The sequence below is a fragment of the Calidris pugnax genome, unplaced genomic scaffold (assembly GCF_001431845.1).
Source record: "Calidris pugnax isolate Ruff unplaced genomic scaffold, ASM143184v1 scaffold41, whole genome shotgun sequence".
Taxonomy (NCBI): Eukaryota; Metazoa; Chordata; class Aves; order Charadriiformes; family Scolopacidae; genus Calidris; species Calidris pugnax.
The window spans coordinates 2,222,652-2,241,372 of record NW_015094509.1 but is presented as its reverse complement, the minus strand read 5'-3'; the positions used below and the strand labels follow the sequence as shown (position 1 = coordinate 2,241,372).

The window sequence follows — 18,721 nt, the reverse complement described above, 5'->3', positions numbered from 1 at the left end:
TTCCTGCTCTTTTGCTGTAAATTAACTACGTCTCCTGCCCTCGGTCGCTCTCTTTGCTCCATTTGGCTTCTGCCTGGTGGGGTGTCTCCTGTCCGGCTTCAGTCTTGCACTTCACTCCTGCCATTGATGTGTAGGTCTCCCTCTGCCTCTCTCCTCCTCCTTGAAAAGGATCTCGCTCCTTTGTAAGCTCAGGCTCAATTCCATCCTCTCCTGCTCATCCCAACACTTCCTCACTCTGTCTTCAAAGATGCAGCTTTTCCATGGGGCTGCTCCCCATGTGTCTTAAGCTTTCCTTAGCTCAAATATTATCTTTATTTAAAAGCCAGCAGCCTTAAGAATATATATATGTAGAATAAAAGAATAACTTTTCCTACTGTATTAGCTTTTGGTACATTACTTCTGAGAGGAGTGTAATATTGTTCTTCAGAGAGGCTATAAAATCATTAACTTAGTAGAAATAATTTAAATGATATCTTTCAAGTCAACTTTGTGTCTGCCTTAAAAAAAAAAATAGTTATTCTGTTTTAAGAAAAAAAGAAAAATATTTTGAAATCCCTATTTTTCTTATATTTTTATTTGGCAAATATCTGGGGGGAAAAAACCCACAAAACAAGAGGTTTCTTTTTTGTTTGAATTCTCTCTTTTTATTTCCTGGGAAAAGTAAGGCAGAAAAGACAACAAAAATGCTGAAGAAAGACATTATTCCGTTTTCTTTTTTTTCACATTTAATTTTCAATATATCCTTTTTTTCCAAGGAGGGAAGAAAACTATAATTTTTTAAGGGCAAAAGAATGGGAAAAAAGAAGGTAAAAGATCTTTTATGAATAATTTTTAAAAGCTTTAACGGGGCAGAAAATGTCTTTGAAAATTCATAAAAAATGAAAGTTGACAAGAAAAATACTTTCTATTCCAAACAATTAACAAAGGTTTGGAGCTAGTTAAGGCAGGCAGTGCGCTGTGCTTGGTAGTGCTTTCTGAATAAGGACAGTCTGTCTCCTCTACAGGAATCCACCCCAGTGCTCAGTTCCCTTGCACCTCATCAGAGAGGTCTTTGCAGGCATCCCACCACATCTTCCCACCAAACCTCATTCTGCTTCTCTTAAGGTCTCTCCATTTCACAGTCAGTGATGTGACTGTGACTCAGGGTAGAAATACCCTTTAAATTTGCTTTAAAATAAGGATGAAGCAGGGCTGTACCAGATTCACACCTGAAAAATACATCATTTTTAGAATGGTCTGCCATTGCTTTTAATTTTTTTTTAAATTTTAATTTTTTAAGCTGTACCAAGATAACCACATAGGCACATTGCTTGGCAGGGGTCAGCCCCAAAGAGCGATGGCTCTTTGGTGTCAATGCTCAAGGCTACCAGTAAGATACATCTGTGCTTTGGCAAGGTCTGTGACACCTGCTCTTCCTGTCCTGTGTATTTATGGGTTTGGAGAAGTTATAGATTATCTGGCTTTCTTATAACTTGGCCAAACTAGAAATGTTTAACTACACTTTGGAGTTTGTCTTTTCAGGGTTGGCAACTTTTTCCATCTTTTGGTTTTTTCTTCCCATTTCAAGTAATTGCAGTGCCATTAATATATGAAAGAAGAAAGAAAAGAAAAGGCTTTTATCCACCAGGGATAAATTAGTAAGATTTGGTTCTTCTTGGAATATAGAATCATATAATGGTTTAGTGTGGAAGGGACCTTAAAGATCATGGAGTTCCAACTCCCCTGCCCTGGGCAGGGACACCTCCCACCAGACCAGGTTGCTCCAAGCCCCATCCAGCCTGGCCTTGAACCCCTCCAGGGATGGGGCAGCCACAGCTTCTCTGGGCAACCTGGGCCAGGCTCTCACCACCCTCACAGCAAAGAATTTCTTTCGGGTATCCAATCTCAATCTCCCCTCTTCCAATTTAAAACCATTACCCCATTGTCCTGTCACTGCACTTCCTGACAAAGAGTCCCTCCCCAGCTCTCCTGTAGCCCCTTCAGATACTGGAAGGCTGCTATGAGGTCTCCCTGGAGCCTTCTCTTCTCCAGGCTGAACAACCCCAGCTCTCTCAGCCTGTCCTCACAGCAGAGGAGCTCCATCCCTCTGATCATCTTTGTGGCCCTCCACTGGACCCATTCCAACAGGTCCATGTCCTTCCTGTGCTGAGGACTCCAGAGCTGGACACAGAGCTCCAGGTGGGTCTCACCAGAGCAGAGGGGCAGAATCACCTCCTGTGCCCTGCTGGCCACACTTCTCTTGATGCAGCCCAGGATGGGGTTGGTTTCTGGGCTGCCAGTGCACATTGCCAGCTCATGTTGAGCTTCTCATCCACCAACACCCTCAAGTCCTTCTCCTCAGGGCTGCTCTCCAGCCATTCTCCCCCCAACCTGTATTTGTGCCTGGGATTGTGAAATATGTAATATGTACACATATATTTCAAATATAAATATATATATAAATATATGTGTGAAAATACATGCATAAAATTAAAGTAAATTTTAGTGGCTTTAGACAGTATTCAATCTTATGTTTATTCTACATTTTTATTACCAAAAGATAACTGCTTTTTTTTTGCTATTGTATTCTGTTTCAGTGTTTATCCACCTTGAATTCTGACTGAAAGCCTGTAAATAGACTTTTTATAACCTGTTCCTGAATTATGGAGAAATTGACATCTTCAGCAGTGCAAAATGAAATAATTCTTTTTCATTTTGCCGTGTCAACAATGTATTACATTAAAAACATGTATAAAATTTTAGAAGATATTGTATACCAAAACCGATGTATTGTAAATACCCTTTACCTGGGATGTTTCTCCAGGGGCTGCTGTGCTCTGGCAGAAGTTGTGTTTATTCAAGTTCTTAAAAACCACTCTGTCTACCTTTCTCATTAGTTGCTTTCTTAGGCTCAGGTGGGGAGAAGCAAAAAAAAAAAGGAAGTTCAGTATTATTACTCTCCAGGCATACTATTAAGAAAATAAGCATTACACATGGAAATAAGATTAGAGCTGATCTGCTGCAAAAAAGGGTTTTGTGGTATTACTTTGAAAGACTTACTTGCCTGGTTCATCGCTGTACTTTAAGCACCAAATCACGTGCAGGCAGGAGGTGTGGAGAGAGAGGGGGTGAATGCCTGCTGCAGGCTCTCTTTTGGCTTACTGACTTTACAGAAGTTTGGTAGTTGGTTTGGAAAGCTCACTTTTCGAGGACGTTAACAAACATCACTCTAAAATAGAGTACTCTGTCCCTCAAAGTGGATTTACAAACTTTTTCCTCAAAATAAGAGCACAGAGATACCGTACCACGTGTTATTCATGGGATTGAGATTGTGGATGGGTAACAGGTTGTGTTAATATTTGACAGGTTTTGTTCTCTGTCACCATCAGAAATGGAGCTTCGTGGTCAGAAATGCAGCTGAAAATCTCTTTGGCTGTCTGGCTTGTAGTGGAAACTGAGTTTTGGCAAGACCTGGATCTGAAAATCTATCCTGCCAGATTTGTAGCTGTCAGAGTCATTATCTTCAAAACTTATTCTCACTTCTCATGGTGTTTTCCTTTTTTGCAGAAGCAGAGGGTGCACGCAGCACAGATGCCAGCCTTCTCCAAGGAGTAACCTCTTCACCCCCGAGTGACGCCAGCTCCTGGCGGAACCATGGGGCCGGAGGGTGGTTTCCTAGGCAGTGGACAGGTCCACATTATCCTGTGGGGAAGTTTGGCAGCCATGACAACGCTCCTGTTCCTCACCTTCCTCATCTTCCTCTGCTCCAGCTGCAACAGGTAAGGCTCAGAAGCTCAGCAGGCAGTAGCAGTTCTTGAGTCAAATAGTGAGGGGACTGAGATAGCTTTACTACCTAGCAAGAAATACCAAGGAGTTAGGTACAGAAATGAAAAAAGTATGGTACAAAATCTGTTTTCAGAGCAAACCTGAATTTGCACAGTTCCATTCATTCTAAAATCTAAATTTTGGGGGTTTTTTTTAATCTTTTGCTGTGAAGGAAAAGCACTGGTTTGTTTGTGAGGTGCTTGCTCCTCAGCTGAAGCCTGGAGTGCAGGTGGACACTGACTGTTAGCAGGTCACGCCGCTAACCTCAAACTGAGAAAATCAGGTGGGCTGAACAGGATCAAAAAAATTTATTCTACATATGTCAGCCTTGCTTTGGCTGTTCCTGAAGACTAGGGGATTGATCCTGCCGTTCAAGCCAAAATGAGTAAGAATCAGTGATGCTAGTTAATGTCTTGTACTCATACCTTATGCTTGTTTTCTTCTCCATAAGAGGGTTTGATTTCACCAATACAGGCACTTCTGCTGACTTTGTTTATTCCCATTCCAAGGTCCCATCATGACACATAAGCTGAGCCCCTCTGGTTGCACGGGGGAGCTGGGCAGGCTGCCCTCGGTCCAGGGCACCCTTCCACCTCCTCAGACAGGTCAGGTCCTTCACCCTGAGGAGCAGCATGGCTCAGTCACCCAAGAGTATGGGATTAAGAAACAACTATTCATAACTCAGTACAGCAGCAAAATCTTTGGTTTGGACTCTTACGCCTGTGGGTGTATGTTCTTTTGTCCTTTCAGCATTGGGAGCGTGGAGAAGGCTGTGCAGCCATAAAATACACTACACTGGCATAAGATGTGTCTACAGAGGGAAGCCCTGGTTTTCAGCAGGATTTCTCTAATGCCCATAAAAAAAAAAAAAAAAAAAAAGAAAGAGTTGTGGGCGAGACTAGCCCCCAGGGTTGGCTGGAATCCCTAAAAAGTTGGAACTTGAGTTGGAACTTGTAATTGTTTGTGGTTCAGAAGAAATGCCTTTGTGAGCTGTTAGATGACATTTCAGTATCTTCCTATTCATCACAGTTTCCTGTGATACCTTTGTAAAAATAGTAGAAATACCTTTTTTTTTTAATTTATTTAAAAGTATAAATTTAAATGTTATTTTTAAAGTCCTTAAAAATGCCATTTAGGCGCTAGGTTTTGTCTTGTAACGCTTCTGTCCTTGAAACATCTCTAGAAAGATGTTTTTAAAACAGAGTCAAACCACTGAGTACGTCTTTGCAGTTAGAGACACGTTGTCAGAGACTGTCTGGTGATGCTTTTAATAAATTCTTGCGTTGCTAGTCTGGATGCAGTATCTTTTAGTTCAGGTCATTCCTTAGGGCAGGTTGTTTACGCATAAATGCAATTATGTAAAATTTCTTCCTAGCTTACTCTTCAAAAGTGGTTGAGGACACAGAAAACTGAACAAAATCTGTTCTTTCTGAAACGTCAAAGTCAGAAAAACTTCCAGAGAGGAAATTTAAGTATTTGTAAACTTTAACCCTGCTCTGCGTTGGTACAGCCTTACTTACTCTGTTTTCTTATTTCCTAATTAGGCAGAATTTTAACAGTTGCTAATGGGGAAAGTACGGTGCATTGCAGACTTTAGCAGCAGCACAGATTTCTTATTGTCAATATTTTCTCACCTTTTTCTTGCCTTTTCGTCTAGGGAAAGGACTATTATTATATTAAGCTCATAGTTTATTACAGCATTTTAGAATAAGAGCTGTATTTCCAAAATGTTAATAACTGGAAATGTGCTCCATACTTTAAGTTCTGTGAAGTATCCAGTGAAACAGGATTTGTTTTAAAGTGAAGGCCTCTGGTCCTCTGAACTTGGAGGCCTCCTTGAACTGCTCATGCTTATCATTAACTATAACTATCATCACGAGTGGGAGCAGGCTGGATTTTGTGGGTCTTTTCTAATTCTTCATAGGATGAACCCATTTTACTGACACACTTCAAGGAACTCCCCAGGTAGTCAGTCTGTCATCAAAACATGTATCTCATGTATCTCTAAGCATTTCAGATATAAGTGGAGGATAATAGTATTTTTATTATCAGTTACTCCTTACTGTGGTCTTATGCTGAAGGAGAAAAGGGGTTGTGTGTGTTTGTTGTACCTCTTCAGATATGTTTAGCACCACTCTGCCTCGATGGTGACCTTACACAGAGGTCATACCAGTCCCTGTAATAATTTTTAGTTATTCGATTTTCAATATTATTGTGAATCACAGCTCTGTTCCCTGCAGGTGTGTAAGGTCTATTAATGATTGACATTTGTATATTAGCATAATCTGTAGTAACAATTCATACATCTTTTTCATTAAGGGAGAAGAAGACCAAACATCAGAATGGAGATCATGAAAATCTGATGAAGGTGGTAAGTATTTATTTGTGGCAGGTTGTGTCTGTCTTGTGGTTAGTTTGTACCAAGCTCCTTGCAAAATACTGCAGGGTGGACATTTTTCAAGAAGGAAGTCTTAAAGGCACAGGAGCAGGCTGTCCCCAGGTGCTGAAAAACGAGCTCTTGGGGGAAAAGACCAGCCTGGCTGAACAAGGAGATACGGTTACAACTTAGGGGAAGAAAAAGTGAGAGTTTATGGTCTTTGGAAGAAAGAGCAGGCTACTCAGGAAGGATGCAGAGATGCTGTAAGGCTTTGTAGGGAGAAAATTAGGAGAGCCAAAGCCCAACTAGAACTTAACCTAGCTTTGGATGTTAAGAACAATAAATAGAGTTTCTATAAATATATTAGTAACAAAAGGGGGACTAAGGAGAATCTCCATCCTTTAACAAACAAAGGTGGTAACGTGTTGCCAAAGGGTGAGGAGAAGACTGAGGTACTTAATGCCTTCTTTGCCTCAGTCTTTAGTAGTAGAGTAGGTTCCCCAAGTACCCAGACCCCTGAGCCAGCAGATAGGGGTGGGGAGCAGAATGAAGGCCCCTTAATCCAAGGGGAGATGGTGAGGGACCTGCTGGAACACCTGGACATACACAAGTCTATGAGGCTGGATGGGATCCACCCAAGGGCACTGAGGGAGCTGGTGGAAGTGCTCACTGAGCCACTCTCCATCATTTACCAGCAGTCCTGGCAAACTGGGGAGGTCCCAGCTGACCAGCATCTGGCCAATGTGACGCCCATCCACAAGAAGGGTCGGAAGGATGATCCGGGGAACTCCAGGCCTGTCAGTCTGACCTCAGTGCCTGGGAAGGTCATGGAACAGACCATCCTGAGTGCCATTATGTGGCACATGAAGGACACCCATGCGATCAGGCCCAGCCAGCACGGGTTCATGAGGGGCAGGTCCTGCTTGACAAACCTGATCTCCTTCTATGACAAAGTGACCCGCTTGGTGGATGAGGGAAAGGCTGTGGATGTTGTTTATCTGGACATTAGCAAGGCCTTTGATACAGTCTCCCACAGTATCCTCCTGGAGAAACTGGTTGCCCATGGCTTGGATGGGAGGACTCTCCTCTTGGTTAAAAACTGGCTGGAGGCCAGGCCCAGAGAGTGGTGGGGAATGGAGTCAAATCCAGTTGGTGGCCGGTCACGAGTGGTGTCCCACAGGGCTTGGTACTGGGGCCAGTTCTCTTCAACATCTTTATAAATGATCTGGACGAGGGGATTGAGTGCACCCTCAGTCAGTTTGCAGATGACACCAAGCTGGGTGGGAGCATTGATCTGCTGGAGGGTAGAGAGGCTTTGCAGAGGGATCTGGACAGGCTGGATGGATGGGCCGAGGCCAATGGGATGAGGTTCAACAAGGCCAAGTGCCGGGTCCTGCCCTTGGGTCCCACCAACCCCCTGCAGCGCTCCAGGCTGGGGGCAGAGTGGCTGGAGCTGCCTGGCAGAAAAGGACCTGGGGGTGTTGGTGGACACCGGCTGAACAGGAGCCAGCAGTGTGCCCAGGTGGCCAAGAAGGCCACCAGCATCCTGGCCTGTGTCAGGAACAGCGTGGGGAGTAGGACTCAGGAGGTGATGGTCCCCCTGTCCTGGGCACTGGTGAGGCCTCACCTCCAGGGCTGGGTTCAGTTCTGGGCCCCTCACCACAAGAAGGACATTGAGGGGCTGGAGCGGGTCCAGAGGAGAGCCACCAAGCTGGGGAGGGGTCTGAAGAACAAGTCTTACGAAGAGCAGCTGAGGGAGCTGGGGGTGTTCAGTCTGGAGGAGAGGAGGCTGAGGGGAGACCTCGCTCTCTACAACTCCCTGAAAGGAGGGTGTAGCCAGGGGGGGTTGGTCTCTTCTCCCAAAGAACAGGCCATGGGACAAGAGAAAATGGCCTCAAGTTGCACCAGGGGAGGCTTTCATTGGATATTAGGAAAAATTTTGACACTGAAAGGGTTCTTAAGCCTTGGAATGGACTGCCCAGGGAAGGGGTTGAGGCACCATCCCTGGAAGGATTTAAAAGACAGGTTGACGTAGTGCTTAGAGACATGGTTTAGTGATGGTTTTTATCAGAATTAGGTTGATGGTTGGACTAGATGTTCCAGAAGGTGTCTTCCAACCTAGGCAACCTATGATTCTGTGGCTCTCCTGCCAGTAATACCTGTGAGTCTCCCAAGAGCAGAATGAAATCCATCACGTATCTATTGATGAGACCGGTTATTCTGATCCAATGGTGATTAGATCTCACTAATTTGTGTTGCAGCCTTCCGACAAGGAGGTGTTCAGCCACTCGATCACAAGTTCAGCTACAGAGCCCCCTCCGAGCAGCGACCAGAACGGGGCACTCAGCAACGGCGAGGGTGAGCAGTGCAGCCCTTGCCGGGGGGGACAACCAGCAGCACCGTCCCCTTGCTCACAGATCCCACCTTAGGGGCACACTGGTGGTCCCTCAGGTCTTAAATTTCCAGCCGTTGGCTTTCCGAGCTCACAGTTGCACCATTAGTCTGAATACCCTGCGTTTCCCTCTGCTCACCTCAGGAGGGCACTCAGTCCTCTTTCCACAGGACATAATTCACACAAAACCTAATAATATTTATTAAGTTAAAAAATACAGCGAGCATGTTTGCCTGGCTGGGCAGTCAGTAGCCCATCCCATGGATATGCTGGCATTTTAGGCTTTATCTCCACTTCTCTGTCATGCTTTGGCACAGCCCTACACCCTGGCTTCTTCCCACCATCCACCCCTGGTCCTTCCCACCAGCCACCCCTGGTCCTTCCCACCAGCCACCCTTGGTCCTTCCCACCAGCCAGCACTAGGAAGGTGCTAAGGTCCTCCTCTGGGCCACTAAGCTACATCTGCAGATTGACCAGGCCATCAGGCAAAGACTGTGGCATTCCCTCATCTCAGCCAGCTACAGAGTTGAGACGTGACCAGAAGATGCAGCTGAAGCTCGGAGCTACACTCCTGGAGGCTGTAGAAATATTTCAGTTCCTCCTCCAAGGACTACCTCTTTGGATCGCAGTCCCGTGCTGTGCAAGGCTATCGCTTGTATTTTTGTATTTTAGAAAACAGGCAACATAAGTGAGCTTCTTTTTTTTTCCTGAGTCTTTGCTTTGCTGAACGCTTAAAATGATTCACAGGGAAGTATCCCTGAAAAATATTTTACTCAGCTGCACCTAAAAATAAGCTCAGCTTGGAGCTGCTGGGAGCCAACTGTTGTATCCACACCAGGCACCGACACCATGGGCTGTGCTCCTCGTCCCCTGCCTCCTCATCTCACTGCACAGCCAGAGGCTGAGCTCTTCAGTCTTTACCCCTCAGAGACAAGTATCCAAAGGAATTTTTAAACTTTGATTTGGCAGGTAAAGGCTGCTCCCGTCCATGGGCTCGTTGCGCATGTAGGTGTGTGGCTCCCGGGGAGACTCGATGGGCAAAGCCCTGCAGAAGGGAAGGGTTTCTCTTTGCTATGGGTCACCACCTGGGCAGTCAAAGCTTCTACCAAAAGGCATGCTGTCAACCAGCAGACAGTGTTCAGACTGATACTACTCCGCTTACACAGCCCTTCCAAATAGCAGGAACCGATGTGCTTTAATTTCTTATTTATACCTTATGCATTCTTTTTGCTAATAGTTCTTTGCCTCGCTCTTTCTGCAAGCCTCTTGAACAGGGGCAGGGCTGTTGAAGCAGCACCATCAAGTGGCTGATTGCTTTGGCAACACTTTGTGTCATCGTGTCAAACCCACTGAAGAAAATAGAAGAATGGGTTGATTTTGCTGAGAGAGCATCATAGGAGCTGTTACTGAGAAAAGTAAAGCTACTCAGAAGTGATTTTTTCAAAGAACTAGTAGTGTCACGTAAAGTTACATACCATATCCTACCTGAAACGTGCTTGTATGTGCCCGTGTAGACATCCCAGGCAAATGTCATACGTGTGCACTGTTAGGATGAGAAGTCCCATAGCTTTCAGTCCCTGATACCCTCTAGAGCCGGTGATACGCAACCCGTTCCCAGGCCTGAAAATAGCACGTTCTGCCTAACGCTACTTTCTGAAGTCTAGCCTTCTCTTTTGTGCATATGGCTGGCTCTTTAGTAGGTTGTCAGCCTACATTATGTGCTGTGAGACTAAGAGGAGTACGGCACAGCCTCCCGGTGAGGAGCTTCTGGTGCAGCGTGCGGTGAGGCCAGCACGTTAAACAAGATGAGGGCTGGGTAGGGACGAAGCAAGAACCGCTCTCCTTTTTGATTCCAAAGGACAGAGAAGTGGAAAAACTAACAAGGCTTTTTTTTGAAGGTCTGAGGCCCCCCACCAGCATTCCCTACCTGTAAGCATTCAGTATAAGTTATATATCACAAAGATGGTTAAGGGCCTGGAGCATCTCTCTTATGAAGAGAGGCTAAGGAATTTGGGTCTTTTTAGTCTAGAGAAGAGAAGGCTGAGGGGGGATGTGATCAATGTTTATAAATACTTAAAGGGAGGGAGTCAGGAGGATGGGGCCGGTCTTTTTTCAGTGGTGCCCAGGGACAGGACAAGAGGAAATGGGCACTAACTTGAACATAAGAAGTTCCACCTAATCATGAGGAGGAACTTCTTTACTGTGAGAGTGGTAGAGCACTGGAAGAGGCTGCCCAGGGAGGTGGTGGAGTCTCCTTCTCTGGAGACATTCGAAAACCACCTGGACAAGATCCTGTTCAACCTGCTCTAGGTAGACCCACTCCGGTGGTGGGGTTGGACTTGATGATCTTCAGAGGTCCCTTCCAACCCCCTGTGATTCTGTGATTCTATGATTCTATAACCAAGTACAGTTGAACATCCATGCACACCTGCACCTGCCGGCCCGTCCCGTGTTCTTACTGTGAATGGTGTTGCTATATAATGTGACTTGGGGGTGCACAGAGTATTTAAGATGTTGTGAGAAAGGTATTTTAACAATGGAGTGCAGAAATGTCTGTAACTGAAACCTTTTGATAAAGGAAAAGCGTGATGATCACTATAGTTATGCATTTGTTTTAAATGCTTCTTCATAATTTTCTCTAGTACTCTCAGAGGACAGCACAACTGCCTGTATCCAGCCTTACGAGGAAGTACAGACATCTGTCTCAGATCTGCTAGATCCACAGGATAGTCTTGGAAAGCCTATCAAATGTCACCAGAGCCGGGAACTACCCAGTATTCCCCCTAACACCACCATGGAAACCATCATCTCAGCTAGAAATGCAGAAAATGATCAAAGTCTGGGAATGGAAGGGCCTTACGAAGTCTTGAAAGACAGCTCCTCTCAGGAGAACATCGTTGAAGACTGCTTGTATGAAACTGTGAAGGAAATTAAAGATGTTGGGACAGTAGCCAGCGTGGAAGGGAGCTGTAACAGCAAATCAAAGGCTTTGCTGATGGTTGCTGAAGGTCAGAATCAGATTCCTGACTGCAGAATTGAATCAGCAGAATATGCATCTGTTGACCGAAATAAAAAAAGTCGCCAAAGTGCTAATTCAGAAAGCCCTCTTGACAACACACCAGATGTAGAGGATGAACTTCCCCCTCCGGTACCCATGAAACTTCTTGATGAAAATGAGAATGTGCAAGAAAAAGAAGTGGAAGAAGAAGTGACGGAAGGAGCAAGTAAACCAGAGAAGGTAAATACTTGTCAAACAGCCAAATAATGATAGAGAGAGAGGTGAGAGGACTTTTTCTTTAATAACAAAAATACCCCAAGAACCCATCAAATACTCAAGGTGATACAAAACTGAAAAATATGGAAATATGAAAATGTACATTATAGTCTTTGCCTTATAGGCATGTACTCATTCTATTGCAGCCTATATTTCGGATGGCTGCAGCGTGCACTTCATAAGGCTTTCCCCAGATTCTATCCAGAAATTGCACATGAGGCCTCTGCTGCTTTGCTGAGCGGTATGATCCTTGTGGGAGCTATTGCAAGAGGGGTCCAGTATCTCTGTCAGCATCTGTATCTTGTTTGGAATTCCCCCCTTGGTTTTTTTTTCTAATGAAACCTCAATTTACAAAAAGGAAAAGAGGCCATTCTTGGTGGATGTCCTAACTCTAGATGTGCCTCCTTTGCTGGGCCACCTTGATTTAGCTGTGCAAGTGCTAAGGCATCTGCTCAAAGCCACTCATCATTTCTCATTGTAGGAGAGAGGGACAGAAAGAGAGAGGGGTTGTAACTGTGGGCTTTCATATTTGTCAGATTCTGTCTGTCACATGTAAACAGAGTAATGAATCTCTACCTGCTGACATCATGGCCAAAGTGCTGTTTTGTCAGCAGCTTATTCTTTCTCCAGCCCAGGGACAAGGTAGTGGTGAGCTCCTTGAAAAATCGCGTGATGACATTATCAACAAGTTATTTTCCCATTTTTAGTATTTCACCAGAATTAATTTTAAGGATGCTTCCATGTCATTGCACAGACTTTTCATAAACTGTTGGGTTTGCATTTTTCAGAACTAGATAAATTTTTTTTTATCTAGACTCTTCAGAGCACATTTTTACAAATAATGAGCTCGTTAAGTAAAATGCGAAGATGTGATTGTCAACAACAATCCACCAACACTCCCCCTGCCCAAATTCAGGCCATATGTAATTTCTAATTAAACTTTTAGAGAAAACAGCTTTCCATAACAGTGACATTTTTCCTACCAGGTGTGAAAGGACTTGCAGAAAATCATTGTATTTCCTGGGCACCGATACAAAGGAAGAGCATTTGCTGCTCTGTAGCTCCCCAGTACACCGTGTATAGAGTGTCAGTAACTGCAAGGAGTGGGAATTGATTATAACGGTTCAGGTTTTGAAGGATTAATCAAGAGATGACACATGCAGTCCCCGAAGTGCTAGGAAAAAAAAAAAAAAAAAAAAAAAAAAAAAAAAAAAAAAAAAAAAAAAAAAAAAAAAAAAAAAAAAAAAAAAAAAAGGTGTTTGTCTAATTAAAATTTATTCAGAGCTAAAGCCATCCTGAGTTAAAGCTTGGGCAGCATCAGATCACTCCCGCGTTCGCTGTTAGGTACATGCATTATGCATGGAAGCATGTGCCTGTCCTGTCCTTGAGAGCTACAGCTGCAGCAGAGTTGGAAATGGTAATTGATGGAATATATAAATGTCATTATTGTTGGCGTTGTGTGGGGAGGTGGTGGCAGGGTTGTTTTTCTGTTGTGATGATGATAATTTCCCCCTCTATTTTGTTGCGTCAAACAATGCAGAGCAATGCCTGTTTTCTCTGATGTGGCAAGCAAACCCAAGATGTTTATGGAAATGTATGTTACATTGATAACTCTTTCAGTTAAACTGATTCTTTTTTGCTTCCTCTCTTGTGAGGCTATTTAGCTGCCTTGCTTAACATGACATCCCTACCCCAAACTTTTCAACCCTCTGCCCTGACCCCGATGAAGAGAAGTTGGGTGTAAGTCACGCCAGGTCTCTCTGGCTACAATTAGGCTTTGCTTTAGTAGAGCACAAAGAAGGGACAGGCGGGGAGGCAGCTCGTACCTGCCAAGAGAGAGAGAACAGATTGTGTCCAGGATGTTTCAGCCTCACCCTGTAGAAGATGCTGGCCAGGATGGTCCCCATTGCCCATGCCAGTTCCTGAAGCACACTCGTTTGGGAGAGGGCTGGGTGGACCAAGCCAGAGACAGTTCTAGTGTATAACAGCATGAAAAGGGTAAAGGATCCTTTCAAGAGCCAGACATGCAATAAACGGGTAAAAGTTAATTATCTAAATTGGTTATTGGCCGTGACCCATCTAAATCCTTTGGAAGATTTTTGTGAAGAAAGACATTGTTAATAACACTTGGGCATGGTTCTTTTCATAAAATTGGAGAGGCAGAATAGTTTTTCTTCAGCTCTTCCTTTTTAATTAAAAAAAAAGGAAGCATGGATCCCCTTTTTCATCCAGGTCTTTCCAGAGTGAGCAGTGGAAGAAATGCTCTCTGTGTGTACATTTGGCTGCTGCCATCTGGTTTCAAACTTGGGCAGGCTGAGGATGAGCAAAGAATCTCTTATAAATGCACCAGAGGAGAATGGTCATCTTGTTCTGGTGCCCGAGTCAGGAGCAGCAGCTGAGCCAAAGAACCACAAATCAAGTGCTATCGAGGAACAAAAGTGGAAGGCAAATGGGGACACATGCTGGGTGTTTTGCTGTTGTTGAGATTTTGACCATAATTTATAATAATGCTAGGTATGAAATGTTTAGGAGCAAGTATTTTTTTCAGTTTTCAAGATGACAATATCCTTCAAAATTCATGTGTCACGGGTTTCACATTTAGAAGCAAGCAAGCTGGGTCCCAGGGAAACAAGAACACCCTGGGGTATTTGTCAATACTTGAGTGGGAAACTGTAGAAGGGTCCTGACACGTGGTGCTTATGGGCACACTGATGACAGAAAATAACTTCACTGAAGAATTTTGCAAGCATGTGTTTGTTTTAATGTGTGAGGATGAAATTAATAACTTATTCAAGAGAAAAAATATCCCACAAATAAGAAAGACTTAAACTGAGCTGGTATAGTGAAGCAGATCCAAAGAAGCAGATCTAAAGACCTTATAAAGGGCCAAAATATGTTTGGGCTTCTCTTTTTTTTTTTTTTTAATAAGTAAACAAACCATGGGTTTAAGAGCTCATTCTCTAGAGGGTGAGAAAGAAGCAAGGGGGCTGTTAGGTGTGAGAGAAGCCCCCTGGGAGCAGTGAGCAGACTTCAGTGTGCTTTGGGTCAGAGTCTTCATCAGATGTGCCCTAGGGGTTTGAAGCTTGGTATTTACCAGAAGTAAAAATACCAAGAAAAACAGAAATAGGAGAAAAACTGTTGCAATGAGGCTCCGTGGAAAAACAAAAAAATTCTTGTGTGTCTAGTATGTGCCTAGAAGCGATATTTGGTTGACTGTTCTAAAAATAGCTCTACTGGTCCACCTTGATCTGCACTGGAGGAGGTCTGAATTACTGTAGATGGAGAATTTGCATTAAACTCCAAAATATGGCTCATTACAAACAGTGCTGGGAGGTTCCCTCTGAATCACTGCAGAGCAGGAGTCCAGCAAAGCCTTCTCGCCCCAGGGTGGGGGGAATCATACAATCACAGAATCACATGACGTTGGAAGGGACCTCTGGAGACCATCCAGTCCAACCCCCTGCCAGAGCAGAGCCACCCAGAGCAGGTCCCACAGGAATGTGTCCAGGCACGTTTGAATGTCTCCAGAGAAGGAGACTCCACCACCTCCCTGGCCAGCCTCTGCCAGGGCTCTGCCACCCTCAAAGTGAAGAAGTTCCTCCTCATGTTTAGGTGCAACTTCTTCTATTCAAGTTAGTGCCCATTTCCTCTTGTCCTGTCCCTGGGCACCACTGAAAAAAGACCAGCCCTGTCCTCTTGACACCCTCCCTTTAAGTATTTATAGGTGTTGATCAGAGCCCCCCTCAGCCTTCTCTTCTCCAGACTAAAAAGACCCAAGTCCTTCAGCCTCTCTTTGTAAGGGAGATGCTCCAGGCCCCTCATCATCTCTGTAGCCCTCTGCTGTCCCGTCTCCAGCAGTTCCCTGTCCTTCTGGAACTGGGGAGCCCAGAACTGGTCCCAGTGCTCCAGATGAGGCCTCCCCAGGGCAGAGCAGAGGGGCAGGATGACCTCCCTCCACCTGCTGCTCACACTCTTCCTGATGCCCCCCAGGATGCCGTTGGCCTTCTTGGCCACCAGGGCCCATTGCTGGCTCATGGCCATCCTGTTGTCCACCAGGACTCCCAGGTCTTTCTCCTCAGAGCTGCTCTCCAGCAGGTCAGCCCCAACCTGTCCTGGTCCATGGGGTTATTTCTTCCCAGGTACAGCACCTGACACTTGCCTTTATTGGAAGTTCATCAGGTTCCTCTCTGCCCAGGTCTCCAGCCTGTCCAGGTCTCACAGCTGCTGTGAGGCAGCCAGGGTCTTTGTTTCCGTAAGGGTCCTAAGATATTTTTCATAAGAGCAAATTGCTTCTCCCCCAGTGTTTCGTGACCTAATTTCTACATGATGCTTTACGTGCTTGAAGTTGGACTCGATACCAAACCAAGCCCTCCATCCTTTAGTAACCTTGCCATGTGAACTGGATCCAGAGGGATGCTTTGAGGGTTGAGCTGCCCATCTCAGGGTGGGTTGCAGCAGGTCTTTCCTGTGTTTGTGGTCTGAGCAGTGGTCTGGGCAGCTCTGCACCTCTGTACAGCCACTGCAGTTTGTGGAGGAGGAGAACATGTCATCATCTCCCTTTCAGCACTTCCAGGACCCACTGAATGAAGGGTAACAATCACCAGGAAGGTGCCAGTTGGGTGTTATTCTTTTGTCATCTAAAAGCATATCTGAAAATCACATGGAAGGCCAACTAGTGTGTCACAACAGCTGACTTTTAATTACAGAATCACAGAATCACAGAATCTTCTAGGTTGGAAGGGACCTTAAAGATCATCTTGTCCAACTGTCAACCTAACTGACAAAAATAGACACCCGCACAACAAACAAGAAGCATCATCACTAAACCAGACCTCCCAGCACTACATCAACCCGTCTTTTGAACACCTCCAGGGATGGGGCCTCAACCACCTCCCTGGGCAGCCCATTCCAAGGCCTGAGAACCCTTTCCAATGCCTGATAACCCTTAATTGTTCAAAAGCCTTTGGAGACTCTTTCTTGCTTAAGTAGAAGCGAAAAGGCAAGAGTACAGTGGGGCAGAATTTGTTTTAACCACTACATTATTTTTACCCTTTTCAGGTCAGGACAAGAGCAGATACATTAAAAAGCTCTACTAACCTCAGGGCTGTTATCTCCAGAGATCTCTCTGGATATTAGGGATATTGGCTACGTAAAATGGAACTAGTAAGCAAATGACCATAAAATATATTGTATTGGTTGTAATGGGAGGGTTTTATTCCAGGTTTCACGCTGTTGGCTGAGCCTTTTTTTTTCTTTCATTCTTTTCTTTTTTACAGAGGCTTAGTTCAATGTCTTACAAGTCTCGAGAGGAAGATCCGTCTCTTACAGAAGATGAGGTAGGTTTCTTGCATGAAATTCAATAACTAACCAGAGACCTTTTTTTCGGGCAGAAATTAGCATAAGCTGTGCATGATTAAGCAGGATCTAAGAAAGGTGACATTTGTCTGAAGGGAAAATGAAAGCCGAAGTTTCTCCGCACAGAGTTTGTGGCTGCCACATTCCTAAAATCAGAGGTACCCCAGCACATAGCTGTATCAGGCCAATAGGTTAAAAAATGGTGTCAGAAAATAACAGGAGGCCACAAATAGCTGATCGTTAGGACAACCTCTTGATTTGACAAGATATTAAGAATAATAATCAGCAGTCGTTTGAAACATCCTGCACCTTCCCTGTGCAACGAAGTGTTTGGGGCTCTGGGAAACAAATGGAAGCACAATAAAAGTGTTAGAGCATTAAAATGTCTGTTACTCAAATAAATCAAGGTGATTAAAACACAGACGGAAAAGTTAAACAGAAATAAGGTTGCTTGTGATTATCTGCAGTACGGGTGTGCAATTTAGAAATACATTCTCCGGACACAAAAGCAAGCACAAAGTTGGCAATGAGCAGAGTGCGCTAATGCTTTCTGCTGGGCAAAGGGCTCCCAGTCATTAATGAATAAATTGATTCTTGAACTGGGTTCCTGTAATCTAATGCCAGTTGGTTGGCTGAAATCAGGACAAAGTAAGTAGCATTGCCATCTACAACTGGATGTCTCTCTTTATTGAAAAAAAAATATCCAAAAAGCAACCAACTAAGAATGAAGAGAAGCAATGTGGTTCATCTCCATCAGTCATTGTTGCTTAATGGTAACGGACATTTTCGTGCCCATCTACTATTTTAATTGGATTGATTGGCCCCATCTGGAATACTGTGTCCAGTTCTGGGCTCCCCAGTTCCAGAAGGACAGGGAACTGCTGGAGAGGGGACAGCAAAGGGCCACAGAGATGATTAAGGGCCGGGAGCATCTCTCTTATGAAGAGAGGCTGAGGAACTTGGGTCTTTTTAGTCTAGAGAAGAGAAGGCTGAGGAGGAATCTGATCAATGCTTATAAATACTTAAAGGGAGGGAGTCAGGAAGGTGAGGCTGGTCTTTTCTCAGTGGTGCCCAGGGACAGGACAAGAGGAAATGGGCACTAACTTGAGTATAAGAAGTTCCACCTAATCATGAGGAGGAACTTTACTGTGAGCATGGTAGAGCACTGGAACAGGCTGCCCAGGGAGGTGGTGGAGTCTCCTTCTCTGGAGACATTCAAAAACCACCTGGACAAGATCCTGTGGAACCTGCTCTACGTAGACCCACTCCGGTGGGGGGTTTGGACTAGATGATCTCCAGAGGTCCCTGCCAACCCCATGTGATTCTGTGATTCTATGATACAAATCCAGAGTGGCCTTGCATCCTTGGGAAAGGCTTTAATGTAACAGAAGAGCTACGCATCAGTCCCAGGAAGCGGGAGCGGAGGGACATGTGTGGATAGCAGCTTCTCCTTCACCTCTTCATTAAGGGCCACCTTTGCACGCTTGCTCAAGCATACCACTTACTCAGAGGGGATTTT

The 18,721-nt window shown here is 44.8% G+C and overlaps 1 protein-coding gene across 2 annotated transcripts in view; it reads left to right on the top strand.

Annotated features, from left to right (window-relative positions):
• PAG1 (phosphoprotein membrane anchor with glycosphingolipid microdomains 1) overlaps positions 1-18,721 on the top strand; it is a 127,031-nt gene that overhangs the window by 98,448 nt on the left and 9,862 nt on the right. For both annotated transcript variants that reach the window (XM_014965616.1, XM_014965617.1), the window contains 5 exons: positions 3,547-3,758; positions 6,124-6,175; positions 8,443-8,539; positions 11,216-11,811; positions 17,124-17,183. In XM_014965616.1, the coding sequence (XP_014821102.1) occupies positions 3,634-3,758; positions 6,124-6,175; positions 8,443-8,539; positions 11,216-11,811; positions 17,124-17,183 (930 nt within the window). In that variant the 5' untranslated portion in view covers positions 3,547-3,633. The remainder of the gene's footprint in view (positions 1-3,546; positions 3,759-6,123; positions 6,176-8,442; positions 8,540-11,215; positions 11,812-17,123; positions 17,184-18,721) is intronic.